Source organism: Lissotriton helveticus, chromosome 6, assembly GCF_964261635.1.
Source record: "Lissotriton helveticus chromosome 6, aLisHel1.1, whole genome shotgun sequence".
Taxonomy (NCBI): Eukaryota; Metazoa; Chordata; class Amphibia; order Caudata; family Salamandridae; genus Lissotriton; species Lissotriton helveticus.
The window spans coordinates 1,443,568,704-1,443,594,427 of NC_136067.1; the positions used below are offsets into that span (position 1 = coordinate 1,443,568,704).

Below are 25,724 nucleotides of genomic sequence, written 5' to 3' on the forward strand. Positions count from 1 at the left end.
TAGTGAATATTATTATTTACAATTAGTGTAAAAAACCCAAAATTGATAAAATAAACAAGGGGATTGGAGCCCCAACTGATGTCTATAAAGACCAGCTGCCCTTGTGAACCTGGCACTTATATTGCACCTCTGAAGCCAAGGGTCGCAAATGAGGGGCCAGTGGAGTGGTGTGGCTCACTGGTTAGAGGCGGCAGACCCGGAAGCAGAAGTCGGCCCGGGACCAGGGTTCGATTCCCGACGCGGCAGGGTCATGGACCAGGGTCAGCGGACTCGATAATTCTCGCCTCGGTTCCCACTCTAACCAGGGGTCCCACTCGGCAACTCTGGGCATTAGCTTGCCTAATCTCCACAACGGCCCCCCCAACGCTGGGGATGCTTGGCTCCACCTTGGGGATTCCCAGCAGGGACCATCCCACAGGGAAAGCCAGGACGGGTTCCCCAGCGGTATACAGCGCCGAGATGACCCCCGGTGATTCGCGCGCTTTACAAAAATACATACATAACATAACACATAACAGAGGTTGCAGACGAGAACCCTTGCAACCCCTAAACGGTGTCCATGGCCCCTGAAAATATGGCATCCTATGGCTCCTGCCCTCCGGGGAAATGTCCAGTGCCATAAATGATCAGTCCAGCCCTGCTAAAGAGCCATGTGATGGAACTTAGAGGATAACTTGAGTGTGAGTGAGAAGCACTGGAGGCAAACGCTACAACTACCCCAGGCTCATTTGTGGCCTAGAGCCAAGCTTCAGACTTTAGCGGCTAGCCCCCCTCTTTGCACTTTAATGCTGAAAGGAAAATAGTGAGCTCGTTTGCAGCTGAGCTACATCCCTGTCCGATTGATAGTGTAAACTCAACTACGATGCGCCTCAAAACTCATCAAAGCATTGAAGTGCCAAGAAAACTATTCCATTAAGAGCAGAAGACCAGTGCTAGAGAACTGAAGTAGTGTGCTATTGTAACATGGGTTTAAAAAAATATTTGTTGTCAGTGCTTGTAGCCAGCACGTCACATCCTGGCTAATATTTTATCCAACACTTTCTGTAGCAGCAGAACGGCCAGCGCCTTTAATACCTTTAAAACCCATGGACTACACTTTTCCGGAAGAATTCCAATAAGAATAAAATGCTCACAGAGAAGTCCAGACATTTCTATGCATTATTTAGACTGCTAACACTGAAGACTCAGAAGGATTGCACAATGATTGTGTGGCACAGAACCAACCTGCTCTTTGCTGAACAGAATTGAACTTGGAATAATGATAAGAAGACTACAGAGACCAGAATGCATTGGGAGGCTCACAGGTGTGCCTAGTAAAAGACAGGTGTTGGAGTGCTGAAGTAGTGTGCTGCCACACATGCTATGACTAGATTCAGGTTACTTATTCAATTCTCTTTCACTTTCAATACTTATGAGTTAAATCTTGGTTAGCATTAGGGATAGGTCCGTTTTTATTTAATGATACTGGAATGCAAATGATCTAAGAATGGTCTCAGGATTAGCATCAGGGTTAGGATATGGATAATACATTAGTTTTATTTGATTTAGAGCCAATTTTATAATTAGGTTTTCATTAAGGTTAAAAAAACACTTTAATCAATTTGTCTTTAATGAGGAGTGATGCTTGGTGTTGAGGATGGTGCAGGTAGACATCAGACTAAGGGACAGAATAGTAAAAGTGACAGTGGTGTTTGCTGTTGGCAATGCCGGCAGTAGTTGGCGTCGTTTACAAACTCCTAAGAAAATCTTTGAGCCCTAACACTAGGTTTTTTTCCAAATTAGACATGATTCTGTCAAGGTCTGGCAATACTGGATGATCCTTGCTACATGCTCTTTACGAGGCTTTTAGGGGCCTTTGTGAGATTAAGAAGATCCTTGTGAGTTCAACTTAGTTTCACGCTTGGTTTTCACGGAATACTTGAACTTTGTCGAGCCGCTTCCTCAAGTACATGTGTATACTGTTAAGAATATCAGCACTTCTTTTCCTCATCAAAGTGGTAATGCTACTCATCAATCAAATGTTACCCTATTGCATATGTCTTCCTTCTGCACTCCCCAGAGGGCTTACCATGAATGGACAATCACTGCTGTACTTTAGTCAAAAAAGTTATCTCGAATGAAAAACAGTCTGGGCCTCATTTATGAAAAGTGACGCATCGCTGTGTGAAAACAGCGATGCGTCACTTTTCATTGCGCCCTCCTTGCGACATGCTACATGTGTCACATTTACAGTATGACGCACCATGTCACAAGGAGTTACAGATACGTAGGCGCAAAAATGACGGATTGATGGAGTGTGTCACAAAAGTGACGCAACTCCATCAATGAGTCATTTCACATGGGGAAGTCCCATTTCAAATGTGCCTGTATCAGTCTTAAGCCTGCTGTGAGGCAGGCGTGAGATATTGACGCATTTACGTCCTAGAAGTGATGCAGAGAAATCTCATACATTTCACTGGGTCATTTCTACGAGGCTTACTTGCATCAGAACGCCCACCCTCCATACATTATACCTGATGCAGGTATAATGTGGCGCAAGGGTTTACAAAATGACGCATCCACCTAGATGTGTCACTTTGTAAATATAACTAGAGTGGGGCTGTGACCAGCAGGTCAAGCCTGCTAACCAAGGTCTGCCCTAACTGACTGCTAGGGGCTCAGAGGACACCAAGAAGAATGTCGCCCCCCATGCTGGACTCAAGTCGGGAGCCAAAGGATTTAATATCTCAACCCCACCCCCCCTCGGAAAAAGTGATTTACTGTGTCTTCGTGAGCTGTAAGCTGCTCCAATAGCTGTGGCGAAGTGGCTGCACCACTCCCGAGAATGAGCCTGCACCTGCTGGTTGCTGCTGCATGTGCTGCGACCAGCCTGACTTTTTTTTTAGCTTGATCTAAACTCACAAGTGCCCACTCCTAGAGCACCTACTGTACCACTGAATGCTCATGTGCTGCAGGAGTGGGTAAGACTTGAACTGGGATTGTGGGCCCCAGGGTATGTGTTGTAGAAGGTGCTATGGCACCATAGGCTTTTTTTTACTACTTACTAAGAGGCAAAGAGGAACTTTTGAGTATGGTATATTAGTTAGCATTCCCTGGATGCTGCCACCAGTAAATGGGGAATACCCAAGACCGTGTAATAAATGAGAGGATGGGCCAGGGATGTGCTTACCAACTTCTATGGCCCAACCTCAAGGAGATTGTGTTATTGCTCCTGAATGTAGTTATTCCTTTTAATGGGTAGAGTTAGAAATAAAATACTTATCTTTCTTCAAAATGTCAGTATTGGACTTTGATTTATTGTTTATGCTGTTTGCGCTTTGAGGTATGAGTTGTGTTCACTTACCTGTATCTACACTTCCCCCCTATGAGGAATCCTTTTACTGCTCGTCCACAGCAGCCACTGAGGGTCAAGCGCAGAAGGTGTACTTGGTCCAATTGCTCAGGATCCATAGTAGGTAGGGCCCCGAGATATCAGGAGTAAAAGGCCTCAACCACCACGATTGTTCCCAGTAGCCCCTGCGTGGCTCTCTGAAAGGCGTTTGAACAATTTCTGCGTATAATGATGTCTGCTAGGGTTTCAAGACCAGAACCGCACTATATCTGCTAAGATGTGGCGCTGCTCTGCTCTCTCCCTGCACTGCTTCACATTTGACTACCATACGCCAAAGCAGACGCCCTTGTGCAAGGGAGTCTGAGTTTTGGTATGCATAGTTTTTGTACAGGAGTAGGTGCCTGCAAGAGGGAAAAATCAGGAGAACTCAAAACATTTCTTCTTGATACTCTTGCCTCAAGGATGCGCAGGACTTTGGTGCAAATTCCTTTCTGCAGTTATTTGAAGATAGGGATTTGTATCAAAACCCATGATTGATTGCATGCACTACCCATGCAATGCCCCTTTGACGCAAACTAATGCAAGGCAGTGCATAATGAACCTTTGCGTTACTTTTGGTGAAAACCGCAATTTGCAATGAAATGTAAATACCACCACAACACTTTGCGTCAGGTTTGCATTAAAAAAGAAACGCAAATACGTAACAAACAGCCTGATTCATGTACGGGCCGTTTTGAGGGCCCTAATAGCGAATCATAGCGACTCGCTATTGAGGACACGCAAAACGGCATTCATGTAGGAATTGCTAAATCAATAGCGATTCCTACATGTTCTCTATTTGCGAGTAGCAATTTGCTACTCGCAAAAAAAGGAATAACTCCCCATTCATTCCTATGGGCCAAAAGGCCCATAGGAATGAATGGGGAGTATCCCTTATTTGCGAGTAGCAATTTGCTACTCGCAAATCAGATAGCGATTTTAAGGGTGCCAGGGGTGTCCAAAGGACACCCTGTAGCACCCCTAAAATGCACATTTGAACAGGTGTTGCGCACACACATGTCCAAAGGACATGTGTGTGTGCAACATGCAACTTAGAAAAATGCTTTTAAAAGCATTTTTCTATGTTTTTGCTATTTACCGAGAGGTCTGACCTCTCGGTAAATAGCGGCCCAATTTTGCTAAATCGCAATTTTTGCAAGTGTCATGAATAGCATTTAAGGAATCTCTAATAGAGATTCCTTAAATGCTAATCCTCGCATATTTGCTAATTCCTCATTAGCGATTTTTGCATTTGGGATTGTGAATCCCAAATGCCAAAATTGCACTCGCAAAAGGCAAGATTCTGAGAATCTTGCCCTTTGCGAGTGCAATTTTGCTTCATGAATCAGGCTGAAAGTCTTTTTAAATCTAGACCTTCGAGTTTTGCAGCGCAAGGACATTTGTGCTACATATGCAATGAGAAAACTGTTGATGTTTGTATGTTAATAATACCCTTAACTGTGCTGCCTTTTATTTGATTCACTATAACTGCCACTAGATGTCACTATTGCGTTATCAAATTCACAATATAAACTATAAGTAGCGAACACCAAAAATAACAAAAATGAAGCATTAGCAAAGCGATCCATACATCAGAGCCCTTCAGAGTTTGTGTGGGTATGTGAGTGAATTTATGAACACAAGTATGGTTGGATGATAGAAGGATGAATGGGCGAGTGCATGAGTGTGTCTAAGAGGTTAAGAAGATCAGGGCGTGCCTAGGAAGATGAGTGATTGCGTGCATGCATGGATGGATGGATGAACTAATGCCTGAGTGCCTGGATAGAAGAATGGCTGGCTAAATGGGTGAGCGTATGGGCTGATAAAGGGGCAAAGACAGAGTGGGGCAATAACTGCATGCGGGGGCAAAGCAATTTTATGTAACCATTGGTAGTGCAGAGTGGGGAAAATTGGAGATTGTATGGGCCAGGACAGCTGTTTAAAGGGAAAAGGGCAGCATGTGATGCGGTTGGGGCAGTAGTAATGCTGTGTGGAGGAGCAATCTGAATGAGAAGGGACCGTGAATGGGTCCAGGGGCAGTTCAGGGACAGATGCAGTGTGCACGAAGCAGGGACAATGTGTGGAGAACACAGGTTTACAGGACCTTGGAAGTTTTAGAACTATTGTTCTCCAAAGTCGGTCCTGGAGACCTGGACCAATCCCAGATTGTTAAATTAACTACATTTATTTAAATGGGGATATGCTACAAATCTAGCCTGGATCCGGCCCTCCAGGACCGACTTTGGAGAACCCTGAGCACAGCTCCTCTTTCCTCTACTAATCCCACAGGACAGGGGCGGCCTTAATCATGCAAGCTGTGCACCTGCACAGGGCCACCAAACCCCAGGGGCCTCCACGCCAATATATATCCTTAATATAATAATTCTCTGAGGATGGATACATATTTGCGTGGCGGCCCCTGGCAGGGATTTGGCGGCCTCTGGCTCTGTTCCACTTCCAAACACCCTGACCCCAGTCCCCCCTCTTCACTCGCCTCCGGAACCAGAAGTTGATAAAGTATACTTCTAGTCACACTCTCAAAGGCTGTTCATCTGTGGTATGCGCTGTGTCATAGATAATTGGGAATGCCCAATAATTTACATATTGATCGTCTGTTGTGTATGTGATCTGTGCGTGCATGCGTGTGTGTGCCCTTGTAGGTGAACTTTAATGTTGTGCGCAAGAAGACCTTTATCACACATGCCAACATTTCAGAAGAGGAAAGGGGGAGATAAAAAAAATTTATCGTAAGAATGTACTTCCCCCATTGACTTCTATAGAAGTGGAGGCAATTTCATGAATCGGGCCTATTGGCATGCATGATGGATGTATGACGCATGCACGCATGCTTTTACAACGCATGCCTTACAACGAGGACAATACAATAAACGCATTGTTACCATGTGTTCCACTACAACGCAAGTCGTTACAATGACTTGCCTTAGGGAAGCTCGGGACTTTGGAATAGTATATTTTACTATTTCAACTCCAGTCTGTGCAACAGTAGGGAAGGTGTTGGATTTAAAATCAACAATGCGTTCCATAAAGCAAGTCATTATAATGACTTACATTCTAATGGAACGCGTCGTAACGACGTGTTCGTTGTAGTGCCTGTGTTTTATTGGCACTGCATAGTTCTGTCTGCGTTGTAAACGCTGTTTCCCTGCATGATATAGACACATGCTATTATACTCTAAGTGTTGGTGTGTGTTTAGTATTGAAATGTGGAATGTTGTGGCTGGTCTAAGGGCTTTGACTGGTAAGCGTGCTTGTGTAGAGGGGAATGTGCTTCCTGCTTGGTGCTTCTTGTTTGTCAACTACGCACTGCACATATACATTCAGAGACGGCTCCTCTGTTATGGCAGAGGAGCGTCCCCCAATGCTGGAACCAGCAGGTGCATGTAAAATAAAATGATAATAAAGCAGTTAATAAAACTGCTTTATAATCATTTTACTTTACTCCAGAGCCACCGCCGAGTCTAGAGGGTGGAGCCAGTGCACATGTAGGTTTGGCGGGCTGTCTTAGGACAGCCAAACCGACATGCGCACTTGGATATGTCAAGGCTATTGCTTGGAGATTTCGGCAAGGCTCAGGAGCACAGGTTCCCAGTCCCTGCTGGAGCGTGGAGCCAGCCCGCTCTGCCCAATCTCTACGTTTCTCTCATGCTGGGTAATACCAGCAAGAGAACAGCGTCTGGATTGGTGCAGGGGACTCTGGGAGCCTATGTGAGCATCGCCGGAAGAGACTGCAAGGCGGAGGACATCGTGCTGCAGGTAAGATTTTATTTTATTATTCTAACCCTGCCCCCCACCACCCGCGCTGCCCCACCGATCCCCCAGCTAGCGGCCACCACTGATGTAGTTCCTTCTTTCCTTGGTTGGTTTGAGCCTGTCTAGTACTGATTGCCCTTCACTGCTGTGAAATATTTAGATGGCAGTAAGAGCTTTGTTCATTTGTCTCCCTCCTTGTGTCTAGCTGGATTGATCAGTCCTTGGAATCTGCCCCTCTACTTGCTGACCTGGAAGATCGCTCCAGCTATTGCTTCCGGCAACACGGTCATTGCAAAGCCCAGTGAGATGACGTCAGTGACCGCATGGATGATGTGCAAACTTATGGATGAAGCAGGTAATTTTCAACAATCCTGCCTTATATGTTTTCAGTGCTCTATGTCTAGTAGTAGGGAGTGATACAGCAGCATCGTAAATTGACGATTGTGGTGCTATCAATTTTAATAGAAAACTTGTACTACGGAATGGGAACAAAAACATTGTAATGGGTCAAGTGAAAGAGTGTTGCTTTTGAAAGCAGACGTGGAATAGCCTGCTCACTTCTTCTATATAATGGATATGTTGCCCACTTCCTAAATGCCAGATGAGTGCATTTACTAGCAGAGAGGATATTTCCGGTGAGGCTAATTCTGCGGGTTTTGTCACGTCGACATGTTTCAACTCATAAGCACTCACCGAAGGTAAGTTGACATGTTTCCTGGTGTTTGAGATAAGTAAGAAGATGGGGAGAAGATTAGGACTCTCGGCAAGAGCGACCTGCTGGGGAACAAGGTTCGAATCCAGGCATGTGCTTAAAATCCTGAGATTCTTGGCAAATCACTTACTAGCCTGTGTCTTAAAAAAAAATGTAACAAGTCTGGTTCAATTTTAAAGCAATACAAAAGGGAATGATGGACGGAGCATTTGAGCAAATCAAACACTCACCCCCAGTCAACTGATCTGGGTTTAATCCATCACCATTCTTTAGCCCACTCAGCCACCCCAGTTCAGACATGGCTATATGCAAATCAGTCTGACCCTGTGCCTCATGGGAACAGTCCAGCCCGAACTGCCAAGCCATGTCTTTCCTGGACCGGAAACAAGCCTCCTGGGGCTGGTTTCGGATTCATAATCCTCATCAGCCAGGCTATCTTGAATCCAGTGGCCAAGTGAGCAAGGGACTCACGTCTGAGCATACCCTGCCACACTTAGGGCGAACAAAGCGATACAAAAGGGGATGATGGACGGAGCGTTTGAGCAAATCAAACACTCACCCCCAGTCAACTGATCTGGGTTTAATCCATCACCATTCTTTAGCCCACTCAGCCACCCCAGTTCAGACATGACTATATGCAAATCAGTCTGACCCTGTGCCTCATGGGAACAGTCCAGCCCGAACTGCCAAGCCATGTCTTCCCTGGACCGGAAACAAGCATCCTGGGACCGGTTTCGGATTCATAATCCTCATCAGCCAGGCTATCTTGAATCCAGTGGCCAAGTGAGCAAGGGACTCACGTCTGAGCATACCTTGCCACACTTAGGGCGAAATAAAATTGTGATAAATTAGCATTTTATTTTTCATCTCTGGGGCTTTAAAAGGGAAGTTTAAGTGGGACAACGCGCTACCGCTCTAATGGAGAAGCCACCCCTGTTTGACTCACACACTGAGGCTTTAGCAATAAGGCTTGCGGCTGAAAGAGTCCGAGATATATTAAGGCATGGAAATTCTGCACGTCTTTTTAAAAAATTGCTTGCACGTTTTAAAGAATTAGTCACATTTTTCCAATGGGAGTATCCTAGGGCAATTTGCGCCCTAGAATACTCCCACCCCAACAAGCCCCACTTACAACGCACGTTTTTCTTACATATTTCTGAATTCTGGTTGCTTACATGTGAAACAATTGGTGGTTCAGAACACAATTCACCAGCTACACTTGATGGTCGATTTAATATTTTGTGTTACTACAATTCCCTCTAGGCATTGTTTTTTGGACTTGATTACTAGAACGAGGAGTATGCCTCAGCATTGCCTATTTTTTATTGCCTAATTCACATTTCTCCCATCACTTTGTATGGTTGCACTATATTTTCTCATTTCTCAAGTGGAAAACATTTACCTTTTGTGCATGGTTTGCAAATGTTAGGACGTATGAGTGCATCCCACAGGCCTCTGCTTGTACTTCTTTTGGCCAATCAGAGCATTGTTTAAAAAATAAAACAAAATTCAAGTTATGTGTACACCAACATATCCATTTTTTTTCAAGAATGTTGTAAAATTCTGCAAGAGACTTAGCAGTGATGCTCTGTGAAAGAGGTAGCACCCACCCTGATTTCCAACAAACAGACGAAGAAAGTCCAAATTATGTGGATTCTCCTGTGAGTAAAGTTTGTAAAAAAGAGTCATAATATTGCATTTTACAGCAAAACATAAGTTTGTTAAAGCTATACGTTCTGAGAGAACAGTGATGATAAACCTTTACATTTTACTGGTGTACCAAGTAATCCTGATCCTTCCCAGAAGTGTTTAAAATCCATCTCCAACCAAGAAAATTTCAATTTTTTAAAATTCTTTTCAGCACAATTTCTCAAAAAAAGTCAAAAAAGCCTTAGGTGTTTTAGGCAGTTCAGATAATGCCATCTGTTACAACTGACAATCTCTTTCAAAGGGGCAAAAGGCAAAACTAAAAAATGCACACAATCTCAGCCAGCATCCTGTAGAATTAGAGCGATTTAATACATCGATTTGTGGTGCTGTCACTCATGGTATGGAGACCTTAGTGGTTCAAACAGCATCAAATCAATTACAGATCTGAATGCCAGATAGCAGTAGTGATTACCACTGGTAAATGTGCTGTAAATATAGATTTGGAAATGCAACAAACGTATGGCGCATATCTCATCTTGACTATGACCAGGTCGCTCTAAAAAGAAGAAATCCAAGAAAGAATAGTAATTTAGCTAATTGCAGAGCAGTTTCCAGCATTCAGCCAGCTGAGGTGAAAGGACTTTGGAGAATTTGCTCTCTCCAGTTGCCATATTGAGACTATTTTTTGTATCCTGGCACCCTTTTGGCCAATTTGTGATGGTGGTATTAGGCAGCTTACAACAGTTTCCTTAGTGGATTGCCAGCCCTCCATTCAGTGCAGACTCTGCATTTCGGAAACCAACAACCACCATTTTGTGTGAATGTCAAGTATCAATGTCCTCAAAATAAGGTTCTAATGGGACCAGGATGGCTGCTTCGCTTCTGAAATGTACCAATCTCATCCTATGAAGACCGTGGAGCGGAAGAGAAACAAGGTGATAATATGAGTGCAAGATGGATCTCTATTGATGGATTCCTATCAGTGATGAGTATAGCCTTAGCAGTCTCCACGACTGTCTCCTGAAGCGGAAAGAGTAAGAACAGGTCAAAGCTTATTAGAACACCTGTGTCCTTATTACACATAGGGTGCACCTTCCCTGTTTGTGCCACGGTGAACTTTAAACAGGAACGTAGGGTGCAAACAGGGAAAAGGCACCCCATTGTGTTGAATGCACTGCCTTTAGGCCAGCCAAAAACTCGCTCTGCCCTGGAGCCAGTAAATTCAATAAAATAAGGAATGGCTGCTTTAAAGCAGCACCCTGTTTCTCTGTGCACGTTGCAACCCACCTGTAGAGGGGAGAGACATCCCCTTGCAGGCGGATGCAGTAAGTGGCTGAAACAGCCTACAGGGGGACATGTGAAGGACCCATGGGACCCCATTTCCCTCCTCCAGAGGACTGCCTTCAGGAAGCACTCTGACTATGTGCTCCTTTTTTGTGGTGCATTGTGACTGTGTCTCCTAAAAGTATACATGCTACATGTGCACCAGTGCTATCAGTATTACAGAAGGGCCGAACAAGCATCTACAACCCCATCTTTAATACTTTTGTGCCCAGGGAGGGGATGAACAAAGCAGGCGCGGACGCCCTTTGTGCCCTGGGACGCAATGTATAGTACAGTCCTTGGTACCTGAACACCCATAGATGCAGAATCAATCAATGTAAACTCAACTACAGCAGCAGAAGGTAGGGTTTTTGATGGAAGCCTCCATAAATTGCTGCTTTAGAGTGGCGCTTGGAGAAGTCATTGTTTTTTCTCCGGGGATTTCCTCGAGGGTCGATTTTATTGCTTTTTGCTTCCAAGATCTGTCCGAGAACTCAGTGTTACCTAATGGCAGGCTTGTATCTAATATCTTACCATGTCTGTGACTGCTATTTAAATAAAGCAGTTTTTTAGAAAATGTAGCCCGTTTTCCTTAAAGGAAAATGGGGTAGATTTAAAAAAGAAAAATGAAATCTTTCTGTTAAATTTTTTAAGAGTATCATGTGATAATCAACACTCCTAAACGTCAATACTGGGTTATCCCACCCCGCGACTAATATGACAATATTCCAAGAAATCTAAAGAAAGGCCAGCCTTTTGGGGCAGAAAGGTCCCTGTCCTACTTACTTGTGGAAATTGGGCGAGGAGTGCCTGGTGTTGCGAAGGTGAAGCCAACAATAAAGAATTTGTAAAGTTCCAGGTGAATCATGTTCGATCTAAGAAGATGCTAATTGACAAAGAAGAACACCCGTCAATCCAAAAAAGACAACACAGGCTCGTGAATTAGAAAATCCACTCCATGGAACTACTAACACATAACAAAACTTAGTGGTGATGCCTGAAGCTGGCATCCTTCATAACATACTAATAAATCGTCGATTCTGGTTCCACAGTGGTGTCCGGAAGACACGCCTTGTAGAAGTGCTGGGGCGCCTGGGAAATATGGTTTCCCTGGAGTGCATTGGCTTGACACTCCGGGCATCAGCTCTGTGATTCCCACTGCAGATAAGTGCACAGAGAGAATAGAGCCAACCAAGCCCATGACCTGTGAACAGGTACACAGGCACAGAATCTGGTGAAGAACACCATAATGGTGGTATGTGCCAGGGCAGCGGGAACAGGTTTTTTGACACCAGTGGCGGCTGGCATCTACAGGGAGGGGGATGGGGGAGTGCGCAGGCGGAACATTTTATACAAAAAATAATTAAAAATAAATTTGACCTGATGCAACGTCCTCGCATAGGACCTCTTTGTTACTGGAACCGGATGCTGGAACTCCCTTACCCAGACCTGGTGCTGCTCACGTGCAGCATGTGAGCAGTGCCAGGATTGGTGGGAGCGGCCTCACTCGGCGCTCCACAGCACACTGGAGGCCTTCCACTTACTCCTAACCCAGCTGTCTTAAGACAGCTGGGTTGAGAGGTTTAAAGTTTACATGAGTGGCTGGCCATCGCAAGACGGCCGGCCAAACAGAAATGTGCACTTTAAAAAGCGCAGTAGCTAGCCCACTCACCTCTATGCTGCTGTCACTCAGCAGCGGCCCCACCCCCGTCCTGAAGCTCGGCTCAGGATGGGGGTTCAAAAATAAAATTGTGATAAATTAGCATTTTATTTTTCAGCTCTGGCTTTGAAGGGGAAGTTTAAGTGGGACAACGCGCTACCGCTCTGATGGAGAAGCCACCCTTGTTTGACTCGCACACTGAGGCTTTGGCAATAAGGCTTGCGGCTGAAAGAGTCCGAGATATATTAAGGCATGGTAATTCTGCACGTCTTTTTAAAAAATTGCTTGCACTTTTTAAAGAATTTGTCACATTTTTCCAATTTTTCCAATGGGAGTATTCTAGGGCAATTTGTGCCCTAGAATACTCCCACCCCTGCAGGCGGATGCAGTAAGTGGCTGAAACAGCCTACAGGGAGCACTCTGACTATGTGCTCCGTTTTTGTGGTGCATTGTGACTGTGTCTCCTAAAAGTATATTTGTGTCTTTGCCCCTGTCTCTAATACGGCACAAGCGCAGCGGCAAAGAAATTCCCTTATTTGCATTAGGCCACACCCCCATGCTAATACAGAAAGCTCTCTCATGATAGCACTGGTGCTACATGTGGGCCAGTGCTATCAGTATTACAGAAGGGCCGAACAAGCATCTACAACCCCTTCTGTAATACTTTTGTGCCCGGGGAGGGGATGAACAAAGCAGGCGCGCACGCCCTTTGTGCCCTGGGACGCAATGTATAGTACAGTCCTTGGTACCTGAACACCCATAGATGCAGAATCAATCAATGTAAATTCAACTACAGCAGCAGAAGGCAGGGTTTTTGATGGAAACCTCCATAAATTGCTGCTTTAGAGTGGCGCTTGGAGAAGTCATTGTTTTTTCTCCGGGGATTTCCTCGAGGAACGATTTTGTCGCTTTTTGCTTCCAAGATCTGTCCGAGAACTCAGTGTTACCTAATGGCAGGCTTGTATCTAATATCTTACCACAAAATTTCTTCATGCACAGTGGCGGATAAAAATAAACAAACAATTCCGATGTACAAAAACCCATCTGACCACAGGCACTGGTGGGTCACCAGCCAGGCTCTGAGGGCCAGCTGTACGACCCTTCCAATCTGCAAGTCGCAAATTGCGTTGTTTTGTGACTTGCAATTTGCGACTCGCAAAATGGAATTTACAACAGTGGCTCAGACACTGTTTGCGATTCCTAATGGGGTTGCAAATTGCCTGTCTCATTAATATTCATGAGGCAGATGCACTTTGTGACCCCATTGGAAATGGTTAGCATTCCCAGGGATGGTGGCCTGCTGGGATCAGCAGAACACCATGTCTGTGACTGCTATTTAAATAAAGCAGTTTTCAAAAAAATGTAGCCTGTTTTCATTGAAGGAAAATGGGGTACATTTAAAAAACAAAAAATGAAACGTTTCTGTTTAATTTTTTAAGAGTAGGCAGTAGTCCCTGAGACCCCTGCCTGCTCTTACAAAATACTTTCACTGCCAGTCACAAAGTGGAAGGGGTCCTGTGAAGCCCCTTCCCTTTTGTGATTGGCTTACCACCCTTTTGAAATGGGTGGTCAACTTTGAGCGTTTTGCGACCGCAGTTGTGGTTGCAAAACATTTGTACATTGAAGTATGACTCGCTATGAGGAAGGGACACCCTTGGCCCGGCCCTTCCTAGTAGCGAGGCGCAAACCATATTTTGCGAGTTGGTGATAGGTTACTGACTTGCAAAATAGCATTTGTGCATAAGGCAGACCTATTTTACGGTCACAAACAGGCTGATTTCCCATTTATGACTGCAAAGAACAGTTGTACATCTGGCCCTAAATGTCCTGGCAAGTGATTCCAGATTAGGAATTGACTTGTTCATTACGGAACCAGGAACAATATAAAAGGACAAATTAAAACTAAATACATTAGTACTGCTCAAAAAGCTATCCACTGAAAACTGTGTTTTTCTAATTGAAACAATACATTCACTAATACAGAAACATTAATTGCTTGAGTATGACCATCATCGGCTGATATATACATTGTAATGCCGAAAGCACATGTGAATGCTATTTGGCACTCAGTTGATTTGCGACTGAAGATGCACATTTTATCAGAAATAACAGACCATCATGGACAAACGTTGTATGCAAATTGGTGTTAAAGGGGAAACATGTTGAGTTAACACCTGTTAACACTCAAATCGTAATGAAGCTCCATATTGGTGTTATTCATAGGCCTGAAGAGGATGTTGTTATCCAAAACAATAGGCTGATTCAGACAAGCTTTTAGGAGTACAGTAAGTCATTTTCTTCCATGACTTTGTGAATCGTCTAATTCAGGGGTTTCCGACATTTTCTGTAGTAATAGCTGCTTATGTTCAGTGTAATTTCAAAAAGGGGGTGGTGATGGACCGGGTATCTGAGTTAATCAGAACACTCCTACCCAGTCAACAGATCAGGGCTTGATCCATCACCGTTTTTTAGCTCACTGCACCATCCCAGTTCAGAACCTGGCTACATGCAAATTAGTCTGTCCCTGGCCCAGTGCATCATGGGAACAGGGCAGACCAAACTACCAAGCCAATTCTTCACTGGAAAGGAAACAAGCTTCTGGGGACCGGTTTCTGGCATTACAGCCGTCTTCGGCCCGCTTGCTTGAATCCTGATGGTGCAGTGAGCAAGGGACTCATGTCTGAGCATACCCTTCCACACTTATGGTGGCCAAAATAATTTCAAAAAGCGGGTGGTGATGGACAAAGTATCTGAGTTAATCAGAACACTCCTACCCAGTCAACAGATCAGGGCTTGATCCATCACCGTTTTTTAGCTCACTGCACCATCCCAGTTCAGAACCTGGCTACATGCAAATTAGTCTGACCCTGGCCCAGTGCATCATGGGAACAGGGCAGACCAAACTACCAAGCCAATTCTTTACTGGAAAGGAAACAAGCTTCCGGGGACCGGTTTCTGGCATTACAGCCGTCTTCGGCCCGGCTTGCTTGAATCCTGATGGTGCAGTGAGCAAGGGACTCATGTAAGAATGGCTTGGTAGTTTGGTTTGCCCTGTTTCCATCATGCACTGGGACAGGAACAGACTAATTTGCATATAGCCAGGTTCTGAACTGGGATGGTGCAGTGAGCTAAAAAATGGTGTTGGATCTAGCCCTGATCTCTTGACTGGGTGAGCGTATTCTGCTTAATTCAGAAACTCTGTCCATCACCACCCCTTGTTGTTAAATATTTTGTCCACCCTAAGCGTGGAAGGGTATACTCAGATGTGAGTCCCTTGCTCATTGCACCATCAGGATTCAAGCAAGCCGGGCCGACGACGGTTGAAATGCCAGAAACCGGTCCCCGGAAGCTTGTTTCCTTCCCAGTGTAAGAATTGGCTTGGTAGTTTGGTTTGCCCTGTTCCCATCATGCCCTGGGACAGGAACAGACTAATTTGCATATAGCCAGGTTCTGAACTGGAATGGTGCAGTGAGCTAAAAAACGGTGTTGGATCTAGCCCTGATCTCTTGACTGGGTGAGAGTATTCTGCTTAATTCAGAAACTCTGTCCATCACCACCCCTTGTTGTTAAATATGTTCAGTGTAAAGCATCCTGAGCTACTAATAATACTATTAGTATTGTAATAGTAACCACATTAGACGAATTACATTAGTGGCCACCATATACTAAATTACTAGCAGTGATCACCTCAGTTCATCAGTAACAATTGCCAGCAGTAATGTAAAAAAGCTTTTTCAAAGTAGAATGACTCTACATGCATAATACATAATGGCCATAGCTGGAATGCGGCGGACACCAAGGTAATACTGTTAGTAATACTCATCCCCAATGCCATAAGATTTAGCAATCAAATATAAGCTTTAAATATATTTTGGAAATTCAATCATTTTTCTAAAAAACATCAGTTCATGAGTTCTGAAAAAACACACATTTTCCTCTCCAATATACACTTTCAATTTTGATATTCATATTCCAATTCAACTAAACAAAAGCTTCTAATTTGGACTGTATAGAGGGGAACAACCTACAAGTGAGTGAAGAGCTATCATTAGCTTGCAAGCTACTTGTTGGGGAAGCCTGGTCTTACTCCCTATTAGTAAAAGTGCAAAGAGGGTAAAATCCCTTCTATTTGAATCAATTGAACATGAATATCCATGGAATAGTCCAACTTTAGAATTTTGGGGTAAATTCAAAATTGTAGGTAAGAGTACGTATATGCGAACTGAAGGTGTACAGCTTTACATACTCCTAAATGCCTTTGTGAATAGGCCCCAATATTCATGTTGCAAGAAGATATTAAATTAATCACAAATGAGAGTTGTTAGACCTCTCAGTCAGGGGATTTTCCCCCAAGCTTGTTGCTTTCCTCATTCATTTTTTTGCTGATCTCGTTTTTGCTGACCTTAGGACTCTAACAGCCTGATTCATGTAGGTAAATTGCACTCGCAAAGGGCCAGATTCTGAGAATCTGGCCCTTTGCGAGTGCGATTTTTGCATTTGGTATTCATGATACCAAATGCAAAAATCGCTATTTAAGAAGTCGCAAATATGCGAGGAATAGCATTTGAGGAATCTCTAATAGAGATTCCTCAAATGCTATTCATGAAACATCAAGAAATAGCGATTTTGAACTTTTGGGGCCGCTATTTACCGACAGGTCAGACCTGTCGGTAAATAGCAAAAACTCAGAAAAATGCTTTTAAAAGCATTTTTCAAAGTTGCATGTAGCACACACACATGTCCTTTGGACATGTGTGTGCGCAACACCTGTCCAAAAGTGCATTTTAGGGGTGCTACAGGGCGTCCTTTGGACACCCCTGGCACCCTTAAAATCGCTATCTTAGTTGCGAGTAGCAAATTGCTACTCGCAAATCCCCATTCATTCCTATGGGCCTCTTGGCCCATAGGAATGAATGGGGAGTATTTGCGAGTAGCAAATTGCTACTCGCAAATAAAGAACATGTAGGAATCGCTATTTAAGTAGCAATTCCTACATGAATGCCGTTTTGCGCGTCCTCAATAGCGAATCGCTATGATTCGCTATTAGGGACACGCAAAACGGCATGTACATGAATCAGGCTGTAAGTACTTTACCGCTGCTAACCAGTACTAGAGTGCATGTGCTCACTCTTTTAAAACTTGGTAACATTGGCTTATCCCCAATTGGCATATTTAATTTACTTATAAGCCCCTAGCAAAGCGGTACAACATGTACCCAGGGCCTATAAATTAGGTGCTGTTAGTGGGTCTGCAGTATTGTTCATGCCACCTTTGAACATGTCTCAGGCCTGCCATTGCAGCCTGTGTGTGCAGTTTAAACCCCCTCAATCAGTAACCCAATTTCTTACACGGGTCCAAAACAGGACTAAGGTAAAGCTATGCAATGTACATTTGCCAATGGATTACTTAGCCAGCAAAGTTGGTGGTAATGGGCACCACACTCTGTAGTAAAAAAAGTAAACCAAGAGTGGCAAGAGAGTTTTTGCTAATTTTGACACTTTGGGCCACCTTTTATATTACAGACATTTGTGTCACCGCTTCTTGAATACTTACTGAGTGGGCACATGGTTAGCTGATGTGCAATGAAAATTGGATATTCCCTAATTTCCATAGGGCATTGCTCCAGACAAAATGAGGATGCATTTTGCCTTGCGATTGCAGTGTATCACATAAGCATGTACATAGGTAAAGGAAATCCTGGGCGAATGTGCTAACTGTGCACCCTCTGAGTGGTGGCACCCTTTACAGGGAGTTATGGAGGGTCCCTAAAAAGTTTAGCGGAGCCCATGAAAAAATAATGATCTTGCAGCAGAGCCCTCTCCGTCAATGTAAGTGAATGTGCCTGCAGCACTCTGCTTAAGAGGAGAAGCCTGAAGCCCTCCAGGAAGATGGATGCTGCCTTTAAGTGTGTCCACCCTCTTGGGACCTTAAGCGGTTCCCTCAATGCAAGGGAGAGCTATTTTCTCCATTTCTGTATAAGTCAATCAGTTCTGTTTTGGGCCGCAAAAATGAATGTTTGTATTTTGTACACTGTTAGAAATGGGTTTTCTGGTTGGCTGGGTATGCACCTAAGCCAGGCACAACCCACCACTCAAGTCAGGGTAAGGAAGTTACATACACAAGATAACCCCTGCACGCCCTCTTGATAGCTAGGCAGAGCAATCAGGCTTATCCCAGAGGCAATGTGTCGAGCGTTTACCCAACACCCACACACACCCACACCCACACACCCACACCACAAAAGAGACACCACACAGAGGTATATAAAAATATCCTTTGTATTATACATTAAACACATTAGACCACAATCACATAAATCACTTTGCCAACCAGGCGATTGTCATAACCTCACATAGATTCTAAATAATTTTGCCACTAGGAAATGGTCATAGCATCACAGGTAGTGCAACACATGCAAACCATCACAACACTATGCATTATTAAATCAGGGCATACGATGCAGTTAGGTTCTACTTACAACACACAATATCATCATGAATACATAGGGTGCAGTATCCTTGACCACCTATTACATTTGTAGGGCAATTCCTACTGAACACATGGGGCAACAGCACTCCTATGTGCCTTTCATGGGGATTACGGTAATCCCTTGTGCTGAGAGAGTACTCCTGCAAGTTTAAGAATGGCCCCTCTGGAATGGGAAGGCAGTAACCAGTGCGGGTTCCCTTCACCGCCCAAGTATGTACAAAGAGTGCAGCACACGTAATAAACACGAAGCTCCTGCCCGTGACCATATGGTACAGCTGCCACATTTGTCATAGAGCTCGGGCCCACACCACAAGCACTGGGGGATGAGCTGGCCTTGCAAGCACTGCCGTATCTTGCAGACAAAGAAATGCAGCTGAAGTACAATGCCCCCGACGGAGGACTACGGCATGTGCTTGGAGCCCTCCCTGGGCCTCCATGGTGTGAGCCGCCACTCCTGCCAGTGGGTGTGGCCCGTCGGCCCGAGGTGGCTGAAAGAAGCCTAGGAGGCTCCAATTTCTCCACAGGCAGGAGTCAGCAGAGTGGAGCCTGCAAGGCTCTAGTTGCTTCCGGGTGTGGCTGGTTGTAGCCTGCAAGGCTCAGGCTTCCTCTGGTGCTTGGGCCCCACCTCCATCTGGTGTCGGTGTTGCCCAAGCAAAGCAGAGGAACTCCCGGAAGGGATTCCTCAGTGCCTGGGCACCACAATACTTACCAGCCCGGGACCCCTTAGCAGCGCCCTGGCTGCAGATAAGGAAAATTTGCTGGAACAGCAGTTCGCCTGGGAGAGCAATTCCTTCACCTACGCTATCCCCTCCTATTGCTCACAGGCCATTAGGAGAGTCGGGCACTGCACGTGCTGCAGGCAAGCACAGTGCTCCTCAAGCACTTTCCCTTGAAATTTGAGCAGGGCAGAACACAGCGCTCCTCCCCTTTTGTAATAAAGTGCTCAACACACGTTTGCTTCTTTGAAAGCATAGGTATAAGTACAGTCCAGTCCTGTTTCTGCTTCAGGCAGGAGCAACCACTACAGGCCGTCCTACCCATGCAAGTCAGGGACTGTGCTCCTCACACAGCTTTTCTAGCTCTCCTCCCAGCGAGGTTTACTTTTCTTAGATACAGCATTGATCTTTCCTTGAGAGTCCCAACACAAGCCCATGAATATTCTTCACAAGCAGGATACCACAGCAGGGCAAGAAGTGTCAGTCCTTTTCCTCCACCACAGACAGAAGCAGCAACTGCATGCCAACACACCCCTCACTCAGAATAGGCAGTTATCCTCAAACAGTCCTTCTGCTCTTCTTCTTGGCAGGGCCATCTTGTTTCTTGAATTAATCTAAAGTTCTGGAGTTTGAGGTCTTATACCACATTTTGTCATGGTTCACTTTGTGGCAAGGGCCTTTGAACCCAGTCCAAACAAGTCCCATCGTCCTTGATGCAGCATGACCACAGGGGGTGGAGACAGCATTGTGTAAATGAGACACAGCCTATTCAGGTGCAAGCGAAATTCCTCTCACCACTCTAAATGCAGACCAGGTCTATTCCGACCAGCTAAGAGTCAGGCAGGCAAGGCAGGACACAACTCAACCTCCCTTGTGACTGTGTAGAGTGAATGCACATCCTCAGCTCCTGTCACTCCTAAACCAGACACTGAATACACAAACAGTCAGAAGCACATAAGATGGTAAAGTAAGAAAACTGCCACTTTCTAAATGTGGCCTTTTTAAACATACAATTTAAAAACCACCTTTCACAAAAGGTGCATTAATAAATTCCGAGTTCACAAAGCCTAAACTTCATTTTCTATCTTGTCCCTATTGAAAGTTACACATGTAAAACATTCTTTTTATTTTTAATATATCTTTATTAACATTTTGCATTACCATTACCAAGACATTTACATGTTCTCCTGGACACACATGCGGAGCATCAAAACTGAATAGACATATAATTTATAGTCTAATTACATCGTATAATATCTCCCAAACCAATCATATCCCAAAAACGCTCCATTGGCATACAAGTTCCTTTGTCCAATTCCAGCCCCCACAAATTATCCCATGTTATCCACAATGCTAAGTTTCCTTCCCAGTGTAAGAATTGGCTTTTGTAGTCTGGTCTGCCCTGTTCCCATGATGCACTGGGCCAGGGACAGACTAATTTGCATACAGCCAGGTTCTGAAACTGGGATGGTGCAATGAGCTAAAAAACGGTGTTGGATCTAGCCCTGATCTCTTGACTGGGTGAGAGTATTCTGCTTAATTCAGAGACTCTGTCCATCACCACCCCTTGTTGTAAATAATTTTGTCCACCCCAAGCGTGGAAGGGTATACTCAGATGTGAGTCCCTTGCTCATTGCACCATCAGGATTCAAGCAAGCCGGGCCGAAGACAGCTGAAATGCCAGAAACCGGTCCCCGGAAGCTTGTTTCCTTCCCAGTGTAAGAATTGGCTTTTGTAGTCTGGTCTGCCCTGTTCCCATGATGCACTGGGCCAGGGACAGACTAATTTGCATACAGCCAGGTTCTGAAACTGGGATGGTGCAATGAGCTAAAAAACGGTGTTGGATCTAGCCCTGATCTCTTGACTGGGTGAGAGTATTCTGCTTAATTCAGAGACTCTGTCCATCACCACCCCTTGTTGTAAATAATTTTGTCCACCCTAAGCGTGGAAGGGTATACTCAGATGTGAGTCCCTTGCTCATTGCACCATCAGGATTCAAGCAAGCCGGGCCGAAGACGGCTGAAATGCCAGAAACCGGTCCCCGGAAGCTTGTTTCCTTCCCAGTGTAAGAATTGGCTTTTGTAGTCTGATCTGCCCTGTTCCCATGATGCACTGGGCCAGGGACAGACTAATTTGCATACTGCCAGGTTCTGAAACTGGGATGGTGCAATGAGCTAAAAAACGGTGTTGGATCTAGCCCTGATCTCTTGACTGGGTGAGAGTATTCTGCTTAATTCAGAGACTCTGTCCATCACCACCCCTTGTTGTAAATAATTTTGTCCACCCTAAGCGTGGAAGGGTATACTCAGATGTGAGTCCCTTGCTCATTGCACCATCAGGATTCAAGCAAGCCGGGCCGAAGACGGCTGGTATGCCAGAAACCGGTCCCCGGAAGCTTGTTTCCTTCCCAGTGTAAGAATTGGCTTTTGTAGTCTGGTCTGCCCTGTTCCCATGATGCACTGGGCCAGGGACAGACTAATTTGCATACAGCCAGGTTCTGAAACTGGGATGGTGCAATGAGCTAAAAAACGGTGTTGGATCTAGCCCTGATCTCTTGACTGGGTGAGAGTATTCTGCTTAATTCAGAGACTCTGTCCATCACCACCCCTTGTTGTAAATAATTTTGTCCACCCCAAGCGTGGAAGGGTATACTCAGATGTGAGTCCCTTGCTCATTGCACCATCAGGATTCAAGCAAGCCGGGCCGAAGACGGCTGAAATGCCAGAAACCGGTCCCCGGAAGCTTGTTTCCTTCCCAGCGTAAGAATTGGCTTTTGTAGTCTGGTCTGCCCTGTTCCCATGATGCACTGGGCCAGGGACAGACTAATTTGCATACAGCCAGGTTCTGAAACTGGGATGGTGCAATGAGCTAAAAAACGGTGTTGGATCTAGCCCTGATCTCTTGACTGGGTGAGAGTATTCTGCTTAATTCAGAGACTCTGTCCATCACCACTCCTTGTTGTAAATAATTTTGTCCACCCTAAGCGTGGAAGGGTATTCTCAGATGTGAGTCCCTTGCTCATTGCACCATCAGGATTCAAGCAAGCCGGGCCGAAGACGGCTGAAATGCCAGAAACCGGTCCCCGGAAGCTTGTTTTCTTCCCAGTGTAAGAATTGGCTTTTGTAGTCTGGTCTGCCCTGTTCCCATGATGCACTGGGCCAGGGACAGACTAATTTGCATACAGCCAGGTTCTGAAACTGGGATGGTGCAATGAGCTAAAAAACGGTGTTGGATCTAGCCCTGATCTCTTGACTGGGTGAGAGTATTCTGCTTAATTCAGAGACTCTGTCCATCACCACCCCTTGTTGTAAATAATTTTGTCCACCCTAAGCGTGGAAGGGTATACTCAGATGTGAGTCCCTTGCTCATTGCACCATCAGGATTCAAGCAAGCCGGGCCGAAGACGGCTGAAATGCCAGAAACCGGTCCCCGGAAGCTTGTTTCCTTCCCAGTGTAAGAATTGGCTTTTGTAGTCTGGTCTGCCCTGTTCCCATGATGCACTGGGCCAGGGACAGACTAATTTGCATACAGCCAGGTTCTGAAACTGGGATGGTGCAATGAGCTAAAAAACGGTGTTGGATCTAGCCCTGATCTCTTGACTGGGTGAGAGTATTCTGCTTAATTCAGAGACTCTGTCCATCACCACCCCTTGTTGTAAATAATTTTGTCCACCCTAAGCGTGGAAGGGTATACTCAGATGTGAGTCTCTTGCTCATTGCACCATCAGGATTCAAGCAAGCCGGGCCGAAGACGGCTGAAATGCCAGAAACCGGTCCCCGGAAGCTTGTTTCCTTCCCAGTGTAAGAATTGGCTTTTGTAGTCTGGTCTGCCCTGTTCCCATGATGCACTGGGCCAGGGACAGACTAATTTGCATACAGCCAGGTTCTGAAACTGGGATGGTGCAATGAGCTAAAAAACGGTGTTGGATCTAGCCCTGATCTCTTGACTGGGTGAGAGTATTCTGCTTAATTCAGAGACTCTGTCCATCACCACCCCTTGTTGTAAATAATTTTGTCCACCCTAAGCGTGGAAGGGTATACTCAGATGTGAGTCCCTTGCTCATTGCACCATCAGGATTCAAGCAAGCCGGGCCGAAGACGGCTGAAATGCCAGAAACCGGTCCCCGGAAGCTTGTTTCCTTCCCAGTGTAAGAATTGGCTTTTGTAGTCTGGTCTGCCCTGTTCCCATGATGCACTGGGCCAGGGACAGACTAATTTGCATACAGCCAGGTTCTGAAACTGGGATGGTGCAATGAGCTAAAAAACGGTGTTGGATCTAGCCCTGATCTCTTGACTGGGTGAGAGTATTCTGCTTAATTCAGAGACTCTGTCCATCACCACCCCTTGTTGTAAATAATTTTGTCCACCCTAAGCGTGGAAGGGTATACTCAGATGTGAGTCCCTTGCTCATTGCACCATCAGGATTCAAGCAAGCCGGGCCGAAGACGGCTGAAATGCCAGAAACCGGTCCCCGGAAGCTTGTTTCCTTCCCAGTGTAAGAATTGGCTTTTGTAGTCTGGTCTGCCCTGTTCCCATGATGCACTGGGCCAGGGACAGACTAATTTGCATACAGCCAGGTTCTGAAACTGGGATGGTGCAATGAACTAAAAAACGGTGTTGGATCTAGCCCTGATCTCTTGACTGGGTGAGAGTATTCTGCTTAATTCAGAGACTCTGTCCATCACCACCCCTTGTTGTAAATATGTTTCCGAGTCGGCCAGTGTCTGTGCGTTCCCTCCCCCCAACATCCCCCGCCCTCAACTACAAACACCCCTCCCTCGCTAAGTCTGGTATATTCTCTTTCAGTATAACTGCTCATCTCGTATCCATACAGTCCATATCTATTCATTGTCCATTAAATCCTAATGGGCTGGCTCCCTTACATGTAAAATTGTTACACTGCACCCCAATGAAAGCCTATGGGACAGAGAGCCTTTCAATAGTGAAAAACAAAATACACAGTAATTCCCTATCAGGACATGTCACACACACCAGTGTGTGTCCTACCTTTCACATACACTGCACCTTGCCCATGGGGGTACCTTGAGCCTACCTTAGGGGTGCCTTACATGTAAGGAAAGGGAAGGTTAGGACCTAGCAAGTGGGTGCACTTGCCAGGTCAACATGGCAATTAACAACTGCACACACAGACACTACAGTGGTAGGTCTGAGACATATTTACAGGGCTACTCATTTGGGTGGCACAACCACTAGTAGCATTTGATTTACGGGCCTTGGCACACACCGTGCACTTTACTAGGTGAAGAACATTGAAACCTGAAACAGGGGTCCCACTGATACTTGGTCCTATTAAACCAACAAAGAAGAAATTGGCACAGAAGCTGAAATATAAAAGAGCATCTTTATTAACTTCAAATGAGTGAGACTACGTCACACAGAAGCCTTAGCAACTGAATGAGGCAGTCTGAGGAGTACAGAAAACAGAGGCCTTATATATGCTTAGGGTTACATAGTAAGCATAAAACCAAGGGGCAGTCCTGGCTCATGCAAGCATGCAAAATGACTAAGATGGGCATACAAAATCTGCTTGCTCAACAAAGTGGGAGGAGAGTTACTTCTCCATGCAGCAGCAAAAATAGCCTGACAGTTATACTAGAGAAGCAGGTGCATTCTACTAGCTAGGCCCTTCTGAGCATGTGTGAAGGTGGAAGATGCTAAATATAATTTGTCTCTAGGCAGACTTCAATAGCAGTTAACAGAAAGGTAGGACAGAGCAAATGGCAAACAAAATGGCTGCCAGAAATACAAAATGGCTTTCAGCTCATGCTAACAAATCCGTCCAATATTTAACATAGGGACTTACCAGTAAATCAAATATGCCAATCATGGAAAACCAATCATGTTCACAATTTATACAGAGAGCATATGCACTTTAGCACTGATCAGCAGTGGTAAAGTGCTCAGAATCCTATAGCACACAAAAACAACATTAAGAAAAATAGGAGGCAAAAGGCAAACACTTTGGGGTTAAACCTGCAAAAGGGCCAGATCTAACATATACATAGACAAAATA

General features: G+C 45.1%; 1 protein-coding gene across 1 annotated transcript in view; it reads left to right on the top strand.

The window, feature by feature from the left end:
- Nucleotides 1-25,724, top strand: part of ALDH8A1 (aldehyde dehydrogenase 8 family member A1) — a 210,333-nt gene that overhangs the window by 147,692 nt on the left and 36,917 nt on the right. The window contains exon 4 of the mRNA XM_078649245.1: nt 7,347-7,496. Coding sequence (XP_078505371.1) covers nt 7,347-7,496 — 150 coding nt within the window. The remainder of the gene's footprint in view (nt 1-7,346; nt 7,497-25,724) is intronic.